General features: G+C 42.7%; 1 protein-coding gene across 7 annotated transcripts in view; it reads right to left on the bottom strand.

The window, feature by feature from the left end:
* The window catches only part of LOC138750708 (importin-5-like), a 144,065-nt gene that overhangs the window by 57,592 nt on the left and 65,801 nt on the right, over positions 1–20,672 (bottom strand). For all 7 annotated transcript variants that reach the window (XM_069912778.1, XM_069912782.1, XM_069912777.1 and 4 more), the window contains 6 exons: positions 16,888–16,994; positions 11,179–11,303; positions 3,905–3,994; positions 3,076–3,249; positions 873–1,091; positions 710–793 (listed from right to left, as the gene is read on the bottom strand). In XM_069912778.1, the coding sequence (XP_069768879.1) occupies positions 710–793; positions 873–1,091; positions 3,076–3,249; positions 3,905–3,994; positions 11,179–11,303; positions 16,888–16,994 (799 nt within the window). The remainder of the gene's footprint in view (positions 1–709; positions 794–872; positions 1,092–3,075; positions 3,250–3,904; positions 3,995–11,178; positions 11,304–16,887; positions 16,995–20,672) is intronic.

Here is a 20,672-nt window from a genome sequence, read left to right on the forward strand (position 1 = left end):
TATTCCTACTTCCACTGGTACGTAGGTAGCCCTGGTAGTAATCCAGAGATGACTTAAAACCAACAATCACCACTCAAAAACATAGCAGGAGTTGTAAGTTAATTGTGTATAATTGGGCAGCATGGACTTGTGGGCCAAAAGGGCCTGTTATCATCTTGTATGCATGTATTAAAAACTTGAAGTTCTAATTTTTAAGCTATGCCCAAACTCTCCATATTCCTTCTGCAGGATCTCACCCCATATCCTACATACAACATTGGTACAAACATGTATCACGACATCAGGCTGCTTTAAGAATGCTGTAGGCTCGATAGATGTGGCTCAGGCATCCGGGAGGTAACATACCATCCAGGATTCTCATTCTTGTTCACAGAATTCCTTGCCAGTTTTTATGACTAATGAGTCCATGATCACCATTTCTCTCCTTTATTCCCTATAGAAATGCAATTGAGAAATATATCCAGGACAACTATTCTTCAGCAGAACAACAGCTTGACACAGTAGAAAGAATATCAAGTTAACATCAAATTCAAAAGACGTTGCAGGATTCGTTCAATGCTGCACCAAACAGGCAACCTGAACTTCTCAGTTCAACTTTCAACATAGAAACGACACTAAAAATAATTAAAAAACTGAACGTTTTGCTGTGGCCAACAGGATTTACAAATAACTTCCTGTTGTGATCAGAAGGCCGTTCAGGACAACATACCTGGGGATCGTCATCCTCCAGTTCAGTGGAATCGGTTTGAGTCTTTAGAAGCAACTGCATCACATCTGAGGCGTCTTGCATAAACTGCAAATCACACAATCATTAAAAATGGAACACCCTATTAAGCCAGAAACTCCCTGTATAATTTAGTAAATGGTGTTACCTTGTCTTTACCAACAGCAAGGCCTATTAGGCTGATGCATTCGATTGTTTTCCCCCTCAGAAGTCGGAGCTCTTTCTGTACTCCATTTTCCACAATGTGCTTCAGTGACGGCATGAACAGGTCATAATATGGGACAAATTTCTCCTCTGCAGTGTCGGCTACAGAAGCAATGGAGGTAACAACCTGCTCCAGTACCAGTTTGGTTCCTTTCTGGATGAGCTACAATAAGAAAGCATTGAAAGCATAGGGGTCTACAGGAATTTTACAGCAAGGAGAGCAGTGAATACATGAACACAAGTTTCTTGCTGCCTGCCCTGATCACTTTGAAGCAGAAGGAAGCCAGTAAGCTTCTGAAACCTCTTCTGCCATTCACTGTCGACCAATTCATCCTTAATACTACTGCGCATGATAACAAAGAATAAAAAAATTTGCCCAACACAGCCATGAAGCTTTTATTTGACATTTTGAGGCAAGTTCGATGTTTGCCATTTGTGCAAAAAATTCTCACCCTCAATGTCCTGGTGCTGATTTTAACCCTGCTATGTACCTATTAAATCATTATCATTTTAACCACTGATCCAAGTATGAACATTTAATTGGCTGAGTTAAACTATACCACTCTCTTTGCCAGTTTTTGTCCATCTGGTGCTTTAGTCAATAAGACGAACGTAGACTAATAGAAAATATGGTGGATTTCTTCCTTTGGTGGGTGAAGCTGGGGTTTGGAAGTGAGGCTGAGACTCCATTCCTCGACTTAAACCTAGTAAGAGTATTACATAATTGCATGCTTTCAAAGTTGGAAGTGATTTTGACCCTGCAATATACTGGTCAGGGAAATGATTCAAAAGAGGCACCAAAAGTGTGGATGACCTTCACAAACTGAGCCACTTCTAATTAATTTAAACTTTAAAGCAAAAGTTGATTTATTTGTATTCCATCACAATTTAACTCTAAAACAAGCGATTGAAAACCCACTTCAATCAATCTTGTTTACACAAACTACAGCTACACGCAGTTCAGTGCAGATGCTGATGGGGTACAGGCCCAAGTCAAGATTGGACCTGTTAACAAACATTTCTATGACTGATTCCACCTGCATTGAATTCGTCCATCGTTATTGAATGAAGATCTACCGGACCAATGCCTGAAGAGGGCGCACAAAATCAATGAATCGGTGCGGACTTGAAAGGCCAACATGGCCTGTTTCCGCTCCGTAAATGGTTATATATGGTTATATGGAACATTATCACCCTTCAGCCTGGAGTTCTCTCAATAAAAACCCTATATGGTTTGGGAATTAGTCTACTGACTGTGGGTAATTGATTATTCCCAAGGTATAATGAAGAAACTGACAGTTTCTCCAGAAAGGGCTGACTGAAACATCATCTCCTCTCTCGCAGTAATGCCTAATGCATTAACAAGTACAGGAATATCTGGGGTTATATTCCTGCACTCCCATGATAAGGTGAAAATATTATAAATCAAAAAAAGGATAGTGGGTTTAGTGTAGGAACTGACACAGGCCTGTGGTGAGAGAGCAGGGCAATGGGATCAGTGTGGGGACTGACACAGGACTGTGGTGAGAGAGCAGAGCAGTGGGATCTGTGTGGGGACTGACACGGTGGTGTTGAGAGAGAGGAGCAGTGGGATCAGTGTAGGGATTGATGTCAGAAGACACTGAACATCACAGTCTAGCCAAAATTCGAAGTACAGTATGGATTCAAACCATCGTAACTTTGAAAAATCACAAGTAGGACCATCGTAAATCAGGGACTATCTGTATACTTTTGCATTGTGTACCTGGTCCCATTTACTTACCATGTTGCCCCTCCCAACTTCGTGACCTTGGATGCCAAATATTTTGGTGTAATATGCATGTAGACATCAGACAAAGCGAACAATGTACTTGAATTTAACATGAAATGACCCAAATTTTGTAAGCTAGATATTGTGTGCACATGTCAAACATTAGTGACAGAAGATGGACTTCTATTTTCACTTGTTCAGCCAAGTCATTGATAAGCACCAACAGTGACTTTTCAGTGAAAACACACTTTCAAGATTCCACAAATCTTCTTCTTTATTCCGACCTCAGAAATAAAAATATTGTTTTTGCTAACTTTCCCCCCCCAATTTGTATAACCAGTTGACATTTACATTTCTATTTTAAAACACAACAACTGAAGAACTGAAAGCAAGTTACCTCCTGTAATTTAGCCACCATGATAACATGCAAGTGGTTGACAAGATTATCCAGATATGGGAGTAACAGCGATTTGGGGCAATCTTCAGTGAAGTTAATGAGAGCAGCAGCAGCGTGAGCTTGAACTCGTGGATTGGCCTGATCTTCCATTGTTTGCAGGAGCTCTGAAATTACCTGTATGAAACAAACAATTATGAAAACTACACACTGTCCATGCCCTTTTGTTTTCTGATTTTTTGAAGATGATGATAATGAGTTCATTGTCTCACAGATTGCTCAATGTACATATGTTTATTATATATGGATTTCTACACATTCCTGGACCACACAGAATTGAATCAATTACAAATGTAAAATTTATGATAAACTATTGTACTGGATAATCATGACCCATGCTTGTTTTAGCCCAAGCTATTCATTCATAGAACATGGAACCTTTTGACAAGACAACATTTATTGCCTATATTTAAACAGCTCTTAAACAGTTGGTTTGTTGGATCACTTCAGATGCCAGTTAAGAATTAACTGGACAGTTGCAAGATTGGACTGGCATGGGCAAGGATAATAGAGCAATTAGTTGAATGCATTGAATGACAAATGGATCATGATTTTAAAAAAATCTGGTTGTTTCATGGCAATCTTTACTAGCACTGGCTATTTATTCAGAGATAGTCATCCAATTTTAATTTATAGCAGCCAAAGTGAAATTCAAACGCATGAACTGAATCACAGCATTACCAGATTGCTTATCAAACCAACCCAGTACCATTTAATTCCCTTTACTTAGGGAAATGTTAAAGTACAAGATAATTGGATAGAAGGTGCTTACCTTATCGTGAAATTTTCTCTGAAACGTTGGTGCAAAATCTGTGGCCATCTGACCAATGGCATTACATGCTGCATATCTCACTCTAGGGTGCTAAAATAAAAATTATATATTATATTTCAAATCCAGCACACAAGAACCAGGAATTACAATTTATAGAATAATCTAAGTTAGATAAAACCAATACATGTGGAAATAATTAATGTGGTAATGGTATAGGTTCCATTATTGTCATGTAATAATACATTTAGAATGTAACATACATGAAATTCTTCAATTAAACCCCAGCAAGGAATGAACTCTCAATTCTTGGTTTACACTGAGCTATTGGAGCCTCAGTCACAACTTTCACCAATTTCTCAACAGATATAGAACACAGAACAGTAAAGCACAAAAAAGGCCCAAGATACTGTGCCGATTCACATAAAAATACTCCATTATTCAAACCCATCCCAACTTCACAGACCATAACCCTCCATTTTTCTTTTAAATGTTTCTATTGTACCAGACTCCACTACCACCCCCAACAATTCATTTCAGGCACCCACCACTCTGTTTAATAAACTTATACCTGACACCTCCCCTACACTTTCTTTCACTCACCTTAAACAAATTTACTATTGTCCCCTCATGAAAAAGGTACTGGCTATCCACCATATCCAAGTCCCTCATAACCTTATACATCTCTATTAAATCATCACTTATTCTTTGCCTTTCCAAAGAGAAATGTCCTGGCTTAGTCAACCTTTCTCCACAAGACAGGTTCTCCAATTCAGGCAATATCCTGGGAAATGCACCCTCTCTATACCTTCCACATCCTTCCTGACAAGAGGAGACTAAAATTGAACTCAATACTACAGTGTGGTCTGAAACATGCAAGTCTGCAGATGCTGTGATTGTAGAAAAAACAGAAATGCTGGAGGAACTTGGCAGGTCATGCAGCATCCACTGAAGGCATATAATTGAAGTTTCGGGCTGAGCCTTCTTCAGGGTAAGAGTTAAAAGCAGGCAGACACTAGAATTAAAAGGTTTGGGAGAAGGAAACAAAAGGCAGAAAAATGTGTTAATTGGATATGAATAGAAGGACAGGAGAGAGGAAAGGTGAGAATTGATTGGGGAAGGGGCATTGGGTCTGTGAATTGTTACGAGCCCAGAGGACCCCAAAACCCAGCAGCAATAGATACTCACCAAGACAAATGGTCACTAAAACAAAAGTTGCTTTTAATTATCTTTAAACATGAAAATAGAATCACACTTTAACTTAACTTAACTCTATTTCATCAGATGCAAGGATCGACAACGAGATAGACAACAGACTCGCCAAGGCAAATAGCGCCTTTGGAAGACTACACAAAAGAGTCTGGAAAAACAACCAACTGAAAAACCTCACAAAGATAAGCGTATACAGAGCCGTTGTCATACCCACACTCCTGTTCGGCTCCGAATCATGGGTCCTCTACCGGCATCACCTACGGCTCCTAGAACGCTTCCACCAGCGTTGTCTCCGCTCCATCCTCAACATCCATTGGAGCGCTTTCATCCCTAACGTCGAAGTACTCGAGACGGCAGAGGTCAACAGCATCGAGTCCACGCTGCTGAAGATCCAGCTGCGCTGGGTGGGTCACGTCTCCAGAATGGAGGACCATCGCCTTCCCAAGATCGTGTTATATGGCGAGCTCTCCACTGGCCACCGTGACAGAGGTGCACCAAAGAAAAGGTACAAGGACTGCCTAAAGAAATCTCTTGGTGCCTGCCACATTGACCACCACCAGTGGGCTGATATCGCCTCAAACCGTGCATCTTGGCGCTTCACAGTTTGACGGGCAGCAACCTCCTTTGAAGAAGACCGCAGAGCCCACCTCACTGACAAAAGGCAAAGGAGGAAAAACCCAACACCCAACCCCAACCAACCAATTTTCCCCTGCAGCCGCTGCAACCGTGTCTGCCTGTCCCGCATCGGACTTGTCAGCCACAAACGAGCCTGTAGCTGACGTGGACTTTTACCCCCTCCATAAATCTTTGTCCGCGAAGCCAAGCCAAAGAATTTACCCACTTAACCTAACTTTGTGTGTGTGTGTGTGTGTGTGTGTGTGTGTGTGTGTGTGTGTGTGTGTGTGTGTGTGTGTGTGTGTGTGTGTGTGTGTGTAGACAGAGAAAGCCTGTTTGACTCTGCTTACAAAACCACATAACCTTCTTACAACAGCAGACTCTCCTTTCAGACACCAATGGCTCCAGCCTGCTCTTTCATCTGCTGCCTTTGATAAACAATAATACATTAGTGACATCTTTTGAGCACTCTTCAAAGCTCTTGCAAAAAGGTGTGAGAAGCCACTATGTCTACCATAGCTCCACTATTTCAAATAAGATCTGTTTTAAAGTGTTTCCTTGTGACCTACTCGAACAAACCTTACCCAATTTATCTCCGAAAAACATTTCTATATACTCTGTCACAGAATGCAGAGCTGGAAGAAAGGAGACATGGTGATAGATTGGGGAAGGGGGGTGGGTGGGCAGGGAGAAGGCTAACAGAAATCCAAAAGTCCATTTTAATGACATTCAGTTGGTGGGTGCCCTGATGGAAGTGTGGTCTAACCAATTTTATAAATCTACAACATTACCTCACAAGTCTTCAACTCAATCCCCTGACCACACCATAAGCTTTCTCAACTACTCTTTCAACTTGTGTGGCAATGTTGAGGGATCTCTGAACTTGGACCACAAGATCCCTTGGGCTCACCACATGCTGAATCCTGTGATTTATCAAGTTTATCCTTCCAAAGTGCATCATTTCATACTTTCTCTAAATTGAACTACATCTCTGCATCCTGACAATAGCTTGTGGTGCTAACCTTGCAATTTTGCATTAACACACTGGGAGAGAATGGCACTAAGATCAGCCAGGGCTGAACTCAACTATGCAATCCAGAAGGAAAAGCACGGGTACGGACAGAAGATCCACAGACAGCTGTGTTACACCAGTGATAAGAGATGCATGTGGCAAGGGATCAACAGATCACAAATCAACCTATTAAGTTAAAGACAACACTCCCTTCCGGACAGACTAAACATCTTCTATGTAAGGTTTGATGAGAAGTTCCATGTCCACTGATGAACATGGCCACTGCTAAGACATGACTGAGATGAGAAGAACCATAATCCAAGGTGATCTCACACAAGATAGCTGGACCAAAAAACATACCTGGTGAGGTAATGAAGGACTGTGCAGACCAATTTACAGAGGTATTCATGGACATCTTCAATATCTCACTGCAGCAGCTCATCATTCCATCAGGGTTCAAGTCAGCCACCATCATCCCAGTACCCAAGAGGGTGACAATAATAGCGCCTTGAATGAATACCGCCTTGTGGACCTGACCTCCACTATAATGAAATGCTTTGAGCGTCTGGTGATGGAAGGCATCACCCAAAGACGCTGGATCCATTTCAATTTGCCAATAGAATAAATTGTTCAGAGATGATGCTATAGCCATGTCCTTTCATTCCGTCCTGACGCACTAGGAGAACGACACGTCATATGCAAGGCTGCAGTTCATCAACTTCATCTTGGTGTTTAATACAATCATTCCCCAGAGTCTGGTGGAGAAGCTGTCTTCACTGGGATTCAACAACCCTCTTTGTAACTGGATTCCCAAATGGAAAGACCAAAGTCTGTCCAGGTTGGTAGCAGAACGTAGAGTACCATCATGTTGAGCACTGGCGCACCTCAGGGCTGTGTGCTCAGCCCACTCCAATTCATGCTACTGACCTATGTCTGAATCAACAAATCCAGGTCCTATAGTATCATTAAGTTTTCAGATGACACAACAGTAGTTGGGCCTCACAAGCAACGATGATTCACAATACAGAGAAGAGATGATAAATCTCATGTTATGGAGCAAGAGTAACAACCAGGGTCTCAATGTGGACAAGATGAAAGGGATGATTGTAGACTTCTGGAGGACCAGGAACAACCACCCTCCATTAGTGGAGAGAACTAAATTCCTGGATTTCACTTAATTAGTGACCTATCATGGACACAAAATATCTCCTCACACGTCAAGAAGGTGCAACAGCGACTGCACTTCCTGAGAAAACTGATGGAGGTAAGGCTACTGGCCACCATCATGTCATCCTCCTGCAGGAGCTCTGTTGAAAGCGTCCGAACCGGCTGCATCAGTTTGGTACATTGGTACATTTCTACAGAGAAATAGATCAGACGTCAATCCACAGGTCCATGAGTGGCACAGGGGATCACTGGAGTCTTCCTTCCCCTGATGTAATCTACTGGGATCACTGTCTGACGAGATCATGAAAAATCATTGAGGACCCCTTCCATCCCACACACAGCATCTTTCAGCTGCTCCCATCAAAAAAGGTGCATCAGTGCCAGCACCATTAGGCTAATAAATAAATTCTTCCCACAGGCAGTGAGAATGCTGAATGACCAAAGGAACTGCTCTCACTGACCATCTGAGCCCCTCGTATTTATCAACAATTTTTTTGCATATATATGAATACTTGTCCTACATATGTATTGTTTGTCTACATGTGTTTTATTTTAGATGTGGGTCTGAATCCAGGACTGCAGAATACCATTTTTTTCTAGTTGCACTTGTGCAATCGATTATGATAAAATTGACTTGATATGCTACACCCTATGACCACTCTCTGCACTATCTACAACACCCACCGTTATGTCATCTGCAAAGCAACTGGCCCTCCTCTTTGTAATTAAAAAAAAATGATTAGCAGAAAATAGAGCTATCAAAATAGATCCCTGTGAAATGCCATTAGCCACTAAACTCCAGGCAGAATGTGCTCCATCTCTACCATATTTACCTTCTGCAGGTTAGCCAATTCCAAATCCACGCAGCCAATGTTCCATGTATACCACGCCTCATGACTTTCTAAATCCAAATGAGCCTACCGTGGGGGACCTTATCAAACCCATTACTAAAATCTATGTACACCATACCCAATGCCTTACCTTCAACTCGGGTGGCACCATTGGCCAGCAGTCAGCACAATGCCTTTACAGCGCCAGCGATCGGGACCAGTATTGGAATCCCATGCTGTCTGTAAGGAGCTTGTACATTATCCCTGTGTCTGCTTGGGTTTTCCCGGGAGGTGGGGGGAGGGGGTTGCGGCAGCTCTGGTTTCCTCCCACTGTTCAAAACATTCTGGAGGTATAGATCAATTGGGCGACACGGACTTGTGGACCGAAATGGCCTGTTACTGTGCTGTATATCTAAATTTAAATTTTGTTGTTACTTGCTAAAGTCTTAAATTATGATCATGAGGTATGACTTTCCCCTTGTAAAGTCATCCTGACTTTCCCTTAGACGAGGCTTCTCAAAATGCTCAAAACCTGTCCCTATACAGAATTTATTGTTACAAACGTCACAAAATTTGTTTTGCGGCAGCGTCACAGTGCAAACATTTAAACCAGATAAAGTAAATAAAAATACTGCAAGTAAAAGAAAAAGACAAAGGTAATGTCAATGATTCACTGTTCATTCAGAACGATGATGGCGGAAGGGAAGAAGGTGTCCTTGTACCACTGAGTGCTTATCTTCAGCTCCTTTAACTTTTTTCCTGATGGTAGAAGAGGGAAGAGGGCATGGCATGGGTGGTGGGGGTCCTTGAGGATAGAAGCTGCTTTCTTGAGACACTGCCTCTTCGAGATGTCCACGATGATCTCCTACCCGTCAGTGAAGAGATGTTGTTTCCAATTCATACCAACTATGGTCTTCCGATGAGCAAGTTAAGAATTCAGCTACAGAAGGGGGTGCAAAGGCTCAGGGCTTGGAATTTGTTGGCCTGCATTGAGGAAATAATGGTGTGAAAGGTTGAGCTGTAGTTGATGAACAGCAGCTCTATGTATGAGTTGCTGTTGCCTAGGTGATCCAGAGCTGAGTGGAGAGCCAGTGACATTTTATCTGCTGTGGAGCGATTGTGACGGTATGCAAATTGAAGTAGATCCAGTCCTTTACTGAGGTACGTGTTAATTCTGCCCATGACCAACATCTCAAAGCATTTCATCAGAGTAGATGTGAATGCTACTGAGCGATAGACATTGTGGCAGCTCACCTTGCTCCTCTGCAACAGTTTGCCAACCACTGACACAATCTTTGGTCTAGAATTTCCTGGATTCTCCCTATAATCTTTGCATTATATGGGAACTGCCATTGTCTGGAACCATGCCTGTCACCATCACCCTAGCAATCTCTTCCTTCGCTTCCTGGAGTAAATTGAGATTTATCCAGTCCTATTTGGTCTTTCCAAATGCTTTTAAGAAGCCACACTTCCTCTTCTCAACTTCAACATTATTCAGCACATTTACCTGTTGTATGCTAACCTCACATTCAGCAAAGACCCCTCCCCTCCCCAGTGAACAAAACAAAGTATTCATTACAGGCCTCCCCCTATTTCCTCTGTGTTCAGGTTTATATTCTCCCTTTTACCACCAGAAATTCTACCCTTGCATCGATATTGAGAAGTTGAAGTCTTCTGTGACAATAACCCTGTTATTTATGCTCCTTTACAAAATCTGTCTACTTTTCTGCTCCTCGGTGTTCTGGTGGCTCTTTGGGGGTCTATACAATTCTCCCAATGGAGTGATTGCCCTGTTTCTTGTTTCTGTCTTTTACCCAGACTGACTCAGTCAACGATTTCTCCCTTTCAACAGCTGTGATAGTATTCCTGATTAGAAATGCCATTCCCCGACTATTTTTACTTCCCTAACTTTTGAAGCATCTAAACCCCAGAACATCAAACCGCCAATCCTGCCTTGCAACTGCCAAGTCTCTGTAATGGCCATAACGTCATAATTCCACAGATTGATCCAGGCTCCAAGTTCATCACCCTTATTCATAATACATCTTGCATTCAATATAATCCTTACACTAACCCAACCACTCACTGTATTTATGCCTTATCAACTACCTAGTTTTTCTGCACATTGCATCTTCGTTTCTACCAACTGCTCCATTATCTGACCCTACATTCTGCTTCCCATTTCCCTACCTTGCAATTTTAAACCCTCCCCAAGAGCTCGAGCTGTTATAATAGTCACCAATTCTACATAAATGCTCAAAGCATTTTTTATTATTTGTGTACAGTATTGGTCTTCTGAACTAAATTTCTCAGTGGAGACTCAGTTACCTCAACACCAATATTTCAAACAAATGGGCAATCTTACGCACAAGCAGCCAGTATTAACAAGATACTCACTTCACAGTCGCGGAAGCAGTACACATATATTTTGTTTCACTTACTGGATCTTGAAGGAAGAGCAAGACAAAATTCACAATTTCATTGAGGATTCCCTCCATTTGCTGATGGCAACCTTCTCCGATTGCTGACAAGGCCATCAGCCCTGCATGTCTGTACTTCCAGTCAGCTGCAAGTAAACATCAAAACTCATGTTAACCACACATATTTACACAGTAATTCTAATATGGGAAAACATCCTCAGTTTAACTTTAACATCTTTAAAACTCACTGTAGCAGTCTACTTATCCAAGAGACTGAATGACCACTATCCAGTGGCATTGACCTCTACCATCATGAAGTACTTTGAGCAACAAGTAATGGAAAACATCAAATCAGACCTTCCAGCAATATTTAACTCAGTCCAGTTTGCCCATTGTCTAAATCAGTGTGCAGATGAAGCTGTAGTCTTACCCCTCAGTTCTAACCAGCTGACAGAATGATGCCTCTTATGCCAGGCTGTTGTGCATTGACTTTACCTCAATTTTCAACACTATCACACATCAGAGAATGGTGAATAAACTGTTCTCACTGAGACTCAACACCCCACTCTGCAACTGAATCCTACATTTCTGACAGCCCTTTCCAGGCACCTACTATTCTGTACAAAATCCCGTATAAAACTCTGAAACTTCCTCCTCACCGTAACCACATGTCCTCTTGTGTTATGGTTTTACCTTGGCATTGTTTACTCTGAAGTAGAAAAGGCTAAGAGGAGACCTAACAAAGGTGAATAAAAAGCATTGATAGTAGTTAGCACAACAGCTTTACAGCGCCAGCGACTGAGACCGGTCCGGTGTTCAAATCCTGCACTGTCTGTAAGCAAATTGTATGTTTTCCCCATGTCTGCGTGGGCTTTCTCCGGGGCCTCCAGTTTCCTTCCACCATTCAAAATGTACCAGGAGTGTAGGTTAATGGGGTCTAAATTGGGCAGCATGGACTCATAGGCTGAAATGGTCTATTACCGTGCCGTATGTCTAAATTAAAAATAATCTAAATGTCCACCCTATCAATGCCTCTCATGATTGCATACACCTCTGCCAGGTCTCCCCTCAGCCTTCTCTGCTTCAGAGTAAACAACCCAAGATTGTCCAACCTATGCCATAATTTGCACCCTCTAAATAAGGCAATATCCTGGTTAAGTTGTTCAATTTTGAAGGCAAATCAATACATTGGATGTTGTGAATAGAGTGTCACCAAGAATTAGTGTCCTCCAGCAGTAGCAAATATTAATGTTTAAATTACCAAGGGAAAAAGATAGCTTTTAACTGAAATAAAGTTGCATGTCCTTAATGATACTACTGGTAGACCCCGACTTATGATGAGGTTCAGCTCCAGGATTCACATGGTAAATTGACATGATCCCAAGTTAGGGTCTACGTGTACAGGTAGTATTCCGCTTTGTCTCTGCTAGGAGGCCAATGCTCCTGCTGGGAGGCTGACGTCCCAGCCCGCTCCTGCCGGGAGGCCGAGGTGGCGCCGGGTAACTAGGGGTAGCAGCATAACCTCGAAACCTACTTTGTGATTTGGAATTCATGCGCAGATCACTGTCGCACTCTCTCCCTTCTCAGCGACGGCAATCTGCACATGCATTCCAAATCACCTTTTTTTTTTAAAAAAAAGGGTGTGGGGTCCATCAAAGCAAAAGAGGAGCACCAAAATGATGAAGTTTTGGGGGGCGGTGGTGGTGTCAGTGGGAAGCGATCTGTGTGTGCTGATTGGAGAAGGAAAAGCAACCACATTGATGTAGGTAGACCCCAACTTACCTTGATTCAAAACAAATTCTGATCATCGTAACTTCAAAATATCGTTAAGCTGGAACATCGTAAATCGGGATCTATTTGTATCAACATGGTTGCTTTTCTTTCTCTGAAGGAAATGGATATTGAATAATTGAAAATGTATAAAAACAGTAAATGCTGAAAACACTGCAGGTCATATAGCATCTGGAGTAGCAGTTGAATGTTTCAGGTCTGAGGCAGTTCCCAAGGCCATTCCAAGGGGTCCCATGGCAGAAAAGTTAACCACCTTTCTCCCTCCTCACACGCTGCTGAGTACTTGCAGCATTTTTTGTTTTTGTTTACTACAAGATTGCTTTTCCCATTTCTGGATCCACAATACCACTTCCTAAAGGTGGAGAAGCAATGGCCCAAAGCAGCTTTGAAACAACCTTCAATTACTGCAAGTAGATGGTCTAACACCACTCAGACAGCCACATTCATTATTTTGAAGGTGATTTGCGTCGTAAGCTTGTTAAATATTTCACAATTTTAGCTTATTTCTTGGCAAAAGCATAGGATTCAACTAAACTAGATATCTATTACGAAAGGAAAGGGTGGTACTGTTAGCACAACACTATCTTTCAAGTTTCTAATCCTCCAGTTCTGAAATCACCCTCTGAAAATTTGGGGGCCAGAAACAAGAAAATAAAATGTCAAAAACACTGATCGCACAACATGATTAAAGCACCAAGAACCGAGGTTAACACCACTGCTCTGTGTAAAGAATATGCGTGTTCTCTCCATGATTGTGTGAGATTCCTATGGTTTCCTCCCATGTTCCAAAGATGTACAAGATATTCCCTCTGAGTTTGAGGGAGACTATTGCAGATATTGCAGGGGTTCTTAATGTCCTTAGCCACAGGTGTGGTGCCAGACCAGGGCTCCATTGTTTAAAAAAAGGGTCCAAAAGTAATCCTGGCCAGTGAGCCCGATGTCAGTGGTTGGTATTCGAAGAGATTGGATATACAATTAGTTGTATAGCCAGGGAATGATTAGGGATAATCAACAAGGTTTTGTGCGCGCTAGGTCGTGTTAACCTATCTTATAGAGCTTTGAGGAAGTTACCAGGAAAGTTGATAAAAGAAAGGCTGTGGATGTTGTCTACATGGACTTTAGTAAGGCCTTTGACAAGGTCCCGCAATGAGGTTAGTCAGGAAGGTTCAAACGCTAGGTATTCATGGCAAAGTAGTGGTCTGGATTTGACAATGACAGCTCAGGAGAAGCCAGAGAGTAGTAGTGAAAGATTGCTTCTAGATTTTCAGCAACCTGCCTAAACAAATATCGACCAGTAGTACTTGGATCAACAGTGATGATGTATTTTGAAAGGCTGGTGAAGCATACCAGCTCCTGTCTGAACGATGATATGGATCCATTCCAGTTTGCCTATCATAGAAACAGGTCTATTGCAGATGCTATCTCACTGGCTCTACACAAAGCCCTGGAACACCTGGACAGCAAAGATACATCGTGCTCTTTATCAACTACAGTTTGCCATTTAACTCCAAAATCCCCTTAAAACGGATCAATAACCTACAAGACCCGGAGTTAATACCCCACTGTGTAATTAGATCATGGATTTCCTCACCTCCAGACCACAATCACTGAAGATTGGCAAGAACTTCTCTTCCACAATCTCCATCAGTACTGGAGCTGTGTTCCTAGCTGCCTGCTCTACTCACTTAACAACTAAGACTTGTAGCTTGATATGACAAATTTGCTGACAACACCACAGTAGTGGGTTGTATAAAGGAAGGGGACGAGTCAGCAAACAGGGTGGAGATTGAAAACTTGGCTTAATAGTGTACCAACAACAACCTTGCACTCAATGTCACCAAATCTAAGGAGCTGATTGTGAACTTTAGGAAAAGAAAGCCAGAGGTGTACGATCCAGTAATCATTGGTGGATCAGAGGTGGAGAGGATGAGCAGATTTAGGTTCTTGCGAGTCCCTATCTCGGAGGCTCTTTCCTGGACCCAACACACCAATGGCATTGTGAAGAAAGCACGTCAGCACCTCTTCTTCCTCAGGAGTTTGCAGAGGTTAGGGATGACACCAGAAGCCCTGGAAAATTTCTACAGAGTTGAGGTGGAAATTATGCTGACTGGCTGCATCACGGTCTGGTTTGGGAACCCCAACATCCCTGAGCGTAAAGTCCTCCAAAAGGTATTTGAGATAGCCCAGAACATCATAGGCAAAATGCTCCCCATTGCTGAGTACATCTACAGGGAACACTGCTGTCGGATGGCAGCAGCAATCATCAAAGACCCACAGCACCCAGCACATGCTGCTGCTATCAGGAAAGAGACTTGCACCACCAGGTTCAGGAACAGCTGCTTCCCCTCTAACACCAGAATCCTCAATAACAAAGTCAATCAGACTTATTTAAGGACTAACTTGTGCACTTTATTGATTGATTTTCTTTGTTCCCCCTGTATTGCAGTTTGTTTACATTTGTTGTCAGTTTAGATTTATTTTATTTGTTTACATGTTTTACACTGTGTACAGTTTATTTTTGCACTACCAACAAGTGTTAATTCTGCCATGCCCGCAGGAAAAAGAAATCAGGGTTGTATGGGATGTCATATATATGTACTTGACAATAAATCTAATTTGAGACTGGAGGCCTGTGACGAGTTGCTTGTCTCAGGAATCAGTACTGGGACCATTGTTGTTTGTCATCTATGATCTGGATGATAATGTGGCAAATTGGATCAGCAAGTTTGCAGATGACACGAAGATTGGAGGTGGAGTTGTCAGCGAAAAAGATTTTCAAAGCTTGTAAAGGGATCTGGTAAAATGGGCTGAAAAATGGCAGATGAAGTTTAATGCAGACAAGTGTGAGGTGTTGCATTTTGGAAGGACAAGCTAAGAAAGGACATACACGGTAAATGGCATGGCACTGAGGTGTGCGGTAGAATAGAGGGATCTGGGAATACAGATACATAATTCCTTGAAAGTGGCATCACAGGTGGATAGGTTTGTAAAGAGAGATTTTGGCATATTGGCCTTCACAAATCAAAGTAATGAGTACAGGAGTTCAGACGTTATGTTAAAGTTGTATAAGACATTGGTGAGTCCACATTTGGAATATTGTGTTCAGTTTTGGTCACTGAACTACAGGAAGGATATCACTAAGATGGAAAGAGTGCAGGGAATATTAGGATGGTGCCAGGACTTAAAGAACCGAGTTACTGGGAAAGTTTAAACAGGTTAGGACTTTATTCCTTGGAGCGTAGAAGAATGACATACATACATACAGCATGATTACAGGCGATTTCACCCATTGGGTGCTGCCCAATTCAAACAGTAGGAGGAAACCAGAGCCCCCGAGGAAAATCCACGCAGACATGGGAGAACATACAAACTCCTTACATACAGTGCGGGATCCGAGCCATGGTCCCAATCGCTGGAGCAGTGAAGGTGCTGTGTTAACTGCCACACCAAGGGGAGATTTGATAGAAGTATTTATAAGGGGGATAGACAGAGTAAAAGTTGAGAGGCTTTTTCCACTGAGGGTAGGTGAGATTCAAACTAGAGGACATGGGTTAAGAATGAAAGGGGAAATGTTTGGGGGAACATGAGAGGAACTTTTTCCACACAGAGAATGATGGGAGTGTGGAATGAGCTTCCAGTTGAAGTGGTCAATGTGGGCTCATTTTTAAACATTCAAGAAGAATTTGGACAGATACATGGATGAGAGGGCTTTAGGCTGGGTGCAAGTCAGTGGGACTAGGGAAAAAAAATGGTTCAGTACAGACTAGGGGAAAGGTGGGGGGAGAGGTGGCCTGTTTATATGCTGTAATTGTTTGGTTCTAGTAGGTTAATTGATCACATTGGTGTAATTAAGCAGCGCAGGTTCATGGGCCGGGAGGGCTCGTCACCATGCTGTATCTCTAAAAAAAAAGTGAAATTACTGAATACATTATTACTCACAGTTTTGCAACATCTGCATGATGTGTTCTTTTATCAGTGGGAGAACAACTTTACCACCAAGGCCACATGCTATCCTGTCCAGGGCACTCTCACCAGCAACAGCATTACTAGATGGAGAGAGAAAAAATTGTGTCCAAATCAAATAATTGACTTATGATTATCAGCCAAGCTTTCAAAAGTTAAAAAACATATGGCAGAATTTAAAAAAAAACAACTCTAAATGATAAGTCACTATCACTTTTCTAAGACCCAAAGTCAAGTCGACAAGAACCTGCTTGCAAGTCTAGGTTTGAAAATCAGTCTTCGGAAGTTTTGGCAATTACTTATCTGCACTTTGCAGTTCGAAAAGTTCCTGCTTTAAGAGACATATTTTACTTAATTAATACCTTGCATTTATAATGTTCAATAAACATTATAAACTTTAATGTAGTAAAACACCCTTTAGTATTTCCCAGGAGTATCATAAATTAACATAAGATGATGAACCACGAGGAACCCTGAAGAAGCCGAAAAATAAATTCAATCAAATCAGGAGCCCACGCAGCCCCTCGAATCTGCTGCCCGATTTTAGATTTGTTGTCAGAGTTCATGCATGATATCACTTTGTCATGCGGGAGAAGCAGAATTACCACTTGTTGGAGTGGGAAAAAAAATCGTACACTACATACATATGCAAACAAATAAAGGAATGTAAACGAACTGACTGTGCGATACTGAGAGAGAGAGAAAAAAGTAATAGTCCTTAAATGAGTCCCTGAATGAGTTTGTTGTTGAGGTGTCTGATCATTTAGAAAGATTAAGGAGGATACAACAGTCACCCCAAACATACATGGTTTCTATTCTTCCAACCTTTCTTGCTTTAGCCTAGCACAATCAGTTCAAAGCAATCTTAAAAATTATTCAAACTCCTCAAAGATCGTGGAAGCAAAGACCCAAAACCATTGGAGCATATATATGCATCTTAAAAGGGCAACCTCATCCCTCAGCTGCAACTTGACCCCACAATAAAACATCCTTTTCACGTCCGCCTCAACAAGACTGCTGAAATTGATTCCGATCAAATGGACACATTCATTGCAATTTTTTAAGTCATTTTGCTTTTTAGATGAGAATGAAATAAACGTTGCCCTAGAGTCACTTTCTCTTGAATGACATGGGGTGGGGGTTAGGTACAGGATCCTTTATCCGGACGGAACCCTTGGGGGACAGTGTTCCGAATTTCAGATTTTTCCTGATTTCGGAAACCCCACCCGAATTGTGCTGCCGTATCCACCCCACCCCTTCCAGTCACGCGGCCGCCTCCCCCAAGCGCTGGCCGCACCTCCCCCCCCCCCCAAGCACTGGTTCCCCCCCCCCCACTTACCGGATTTTGGAGCTTTATCCGGACTTCTAAAATCCGGATAAAGGATTGTGTACCTGTACCTGGGTCAAGACAATTGTGCATAAGTGAGGCTGTAGTGTACTCATTTTATTTTTAAATTGAGCCATACAGCACGGAAACAGGCCATTTCAGCCCACAAGTCCGTGCCAACCAATTTAGACCTAATTAACCTGAACTCCGTACATTTTGAACTGTGGGAGGAAACTAGAGCTCCTGGGGAAAAGCCATGCAGACATGGGGAGAATATGCAAATTCCTTACATACAGCATGGGATTCCAACCCCAGTCTTGATTGCTGGTGCTGTAATGTGTTGCACTAACCGCGGCACCAACCATGCTGCCTCATTGGGGGTAGAGCAACTCACCTTCCGTTGAAATAATGGGCATCCTATCCAATTTAGGCTTGTTGGCAATCTCACTCAAAACCTTTTCAAATTGTTTCCCTCACTTCAAGTTATAGAAACTAGGAGGGCAACCAACCCTTCAAGTAAAATCATGAATGCTCACTGCAGCAACATTGAAGAAAATCTTCTGAAGACTTGATAGAATGGCCAAAGGTTGCAAACTATCACCCTGGATCAAGCAGCCTACAGAACCAAGCCTCCATTGCAAATTCTCACCTTCCCCTGCCTCCCTTGGATCCTTCCTATCCTCCACCTCCTGATCTGCACAATCCTCCTACCCCCATCACCTTCTGCCCCATTGACCCCCATTCCAACACCTGCAATGTCTTCACCATCCCTTCCAACCTTCCCCTTTCAGAGGCAGAGTGCTCTGTTCACAGAAGTGGCCTCACCTTTATCCCCCTTCCCCCATACTTTAAAGAGTTCTGCGCACACCATGATACCAAACACATCTTCCATTGCCTCAGTCTCCGTGCCTATTTCCTCAACCAGGATTCTCCATTCCCCCTACAAAACCCTTCTGCTTTCTTTAACCTTCCTCCTCTTGGACACCTCTTTCAAGCTCTGGACCTTTATATTCCAAACTGCCAGTGAGATATCAACTACTTCCTTCTCCACTCCCCTCACTCATTCTAATCTCACCCCCAAAGAATGCCTGGCCCTCTACTCTCTCCGCACTAATTCCAACCTCACCATCAAATCTGCAGACAAGCGTGTTGCTGTTGTGGTTTAGCGCACTGACCTCTATCTGGTCAAAGCAAGATGACAACTCTCAGACACATCTTCTTACTCCTTCAACAGGAACTCAGCAAAACTCATCAAACGACCATCTCATTCACTGATCTCATCACTTCCGATCCTCTCCCTTCCTCGGCTTCAAACCACAATGTTTTCCAACCTCTCTCTGCCCAGTTCTACTTCCTATCCCAAGATCCACAACCCCAATTTCCCGTGTAGACCTATTGTTTCCTTGTGCTATTGCCCCACCAAACTGGAATCCGTTTATCTCAAAACTTTGTTTTGTTTCCCCCCTGCCCCAGTCCCTCCCCATCCACAATACTTCACACACCTTCCATAACTTCAACAATTTCTAATTTCATGAACTGCCTCATCTTCACCATGGTCATCCATTCATTACACCCCCATACTGAAGGCCTCAAAGCCCTGTTTCTTTCTTAACAGACTCAACCAGTTCCTCTCCACCACCACCCTTCTCCAGCTGGCAGAACCTGTCCTCACCCTCATAACCTTTGGCTCAAGCACTTTATCCAAATCAAAGGGACAAGCATGGGTACCTGAATGGGCTAAGCTATGTCTGACTTTTTGTTGGCAACGTGGAGCAATCCATGCTACCAGCCTACACAAGCAAGGCTCATCAACTCTTCTTCCACTTCATTGATATCTACTTTGATGCTACCTCATGCACACGAGTTTGTCAACTTTATCCACTTTGCTGCCAACTTTCAACCTGACTCAAATTTACTTGGTCCATTTTTAGCAATATTTCCTTCTTTCTGTCTCCATCTCAGAGGAGACAAACTCTCAACAGGCATTTTCAACAAACCAACTAACTACACCTCTTCACACCCTGTACCCTGCCACATCCACATCCCATCCACATCCTATCTGCTCCCAGGAAGAAGTCTTCCATGCTAGATCATATGAGATATCCCCTTCTTCAAAAAAAAGTGGCTTCCCCTCTACAACTCAGCCCTCGCCCATATATCCTCCATTGTCCACACATCTGCTCTAGCGCCCTCCACCACCACACTCAAGGACAGGATTCTCCTTGTCCTCACCTACCACCCCACTAGCCTCCAGTTCCTCCTCCACCATTTCCACCCTGCTTTGTGATCCTTTGACCAGACACAACTTCCCCTCTCCATGTTCCACGGGGACCAGACCCTCGTGACTCCCTTGTCCACTCCTCCCTTCCCCACTCCTCCCTTCCCACCTTTGGCCTCCTACTCATGATCACAGAAAGTGCTACACTTGCACCCA

Source organism: Narcine bancroftii, unplaced genomic scaffold (assembly GCF_036971445.1).
Source record: "Narcine bancroftii isolate sNarBan1 unplaced genomic scaffold, sNarBan1.hap1 Scaffold_235, whole genome shotgun sequence".
In the NCBI taxonomy this organism is placed as follows: domain Eukaryota; kingdom Metazoa; phylum Chordata; class Chondrichthyes; order Torpediniformes; family Narcinidae; genus Narcine; species Narcine bancroftii.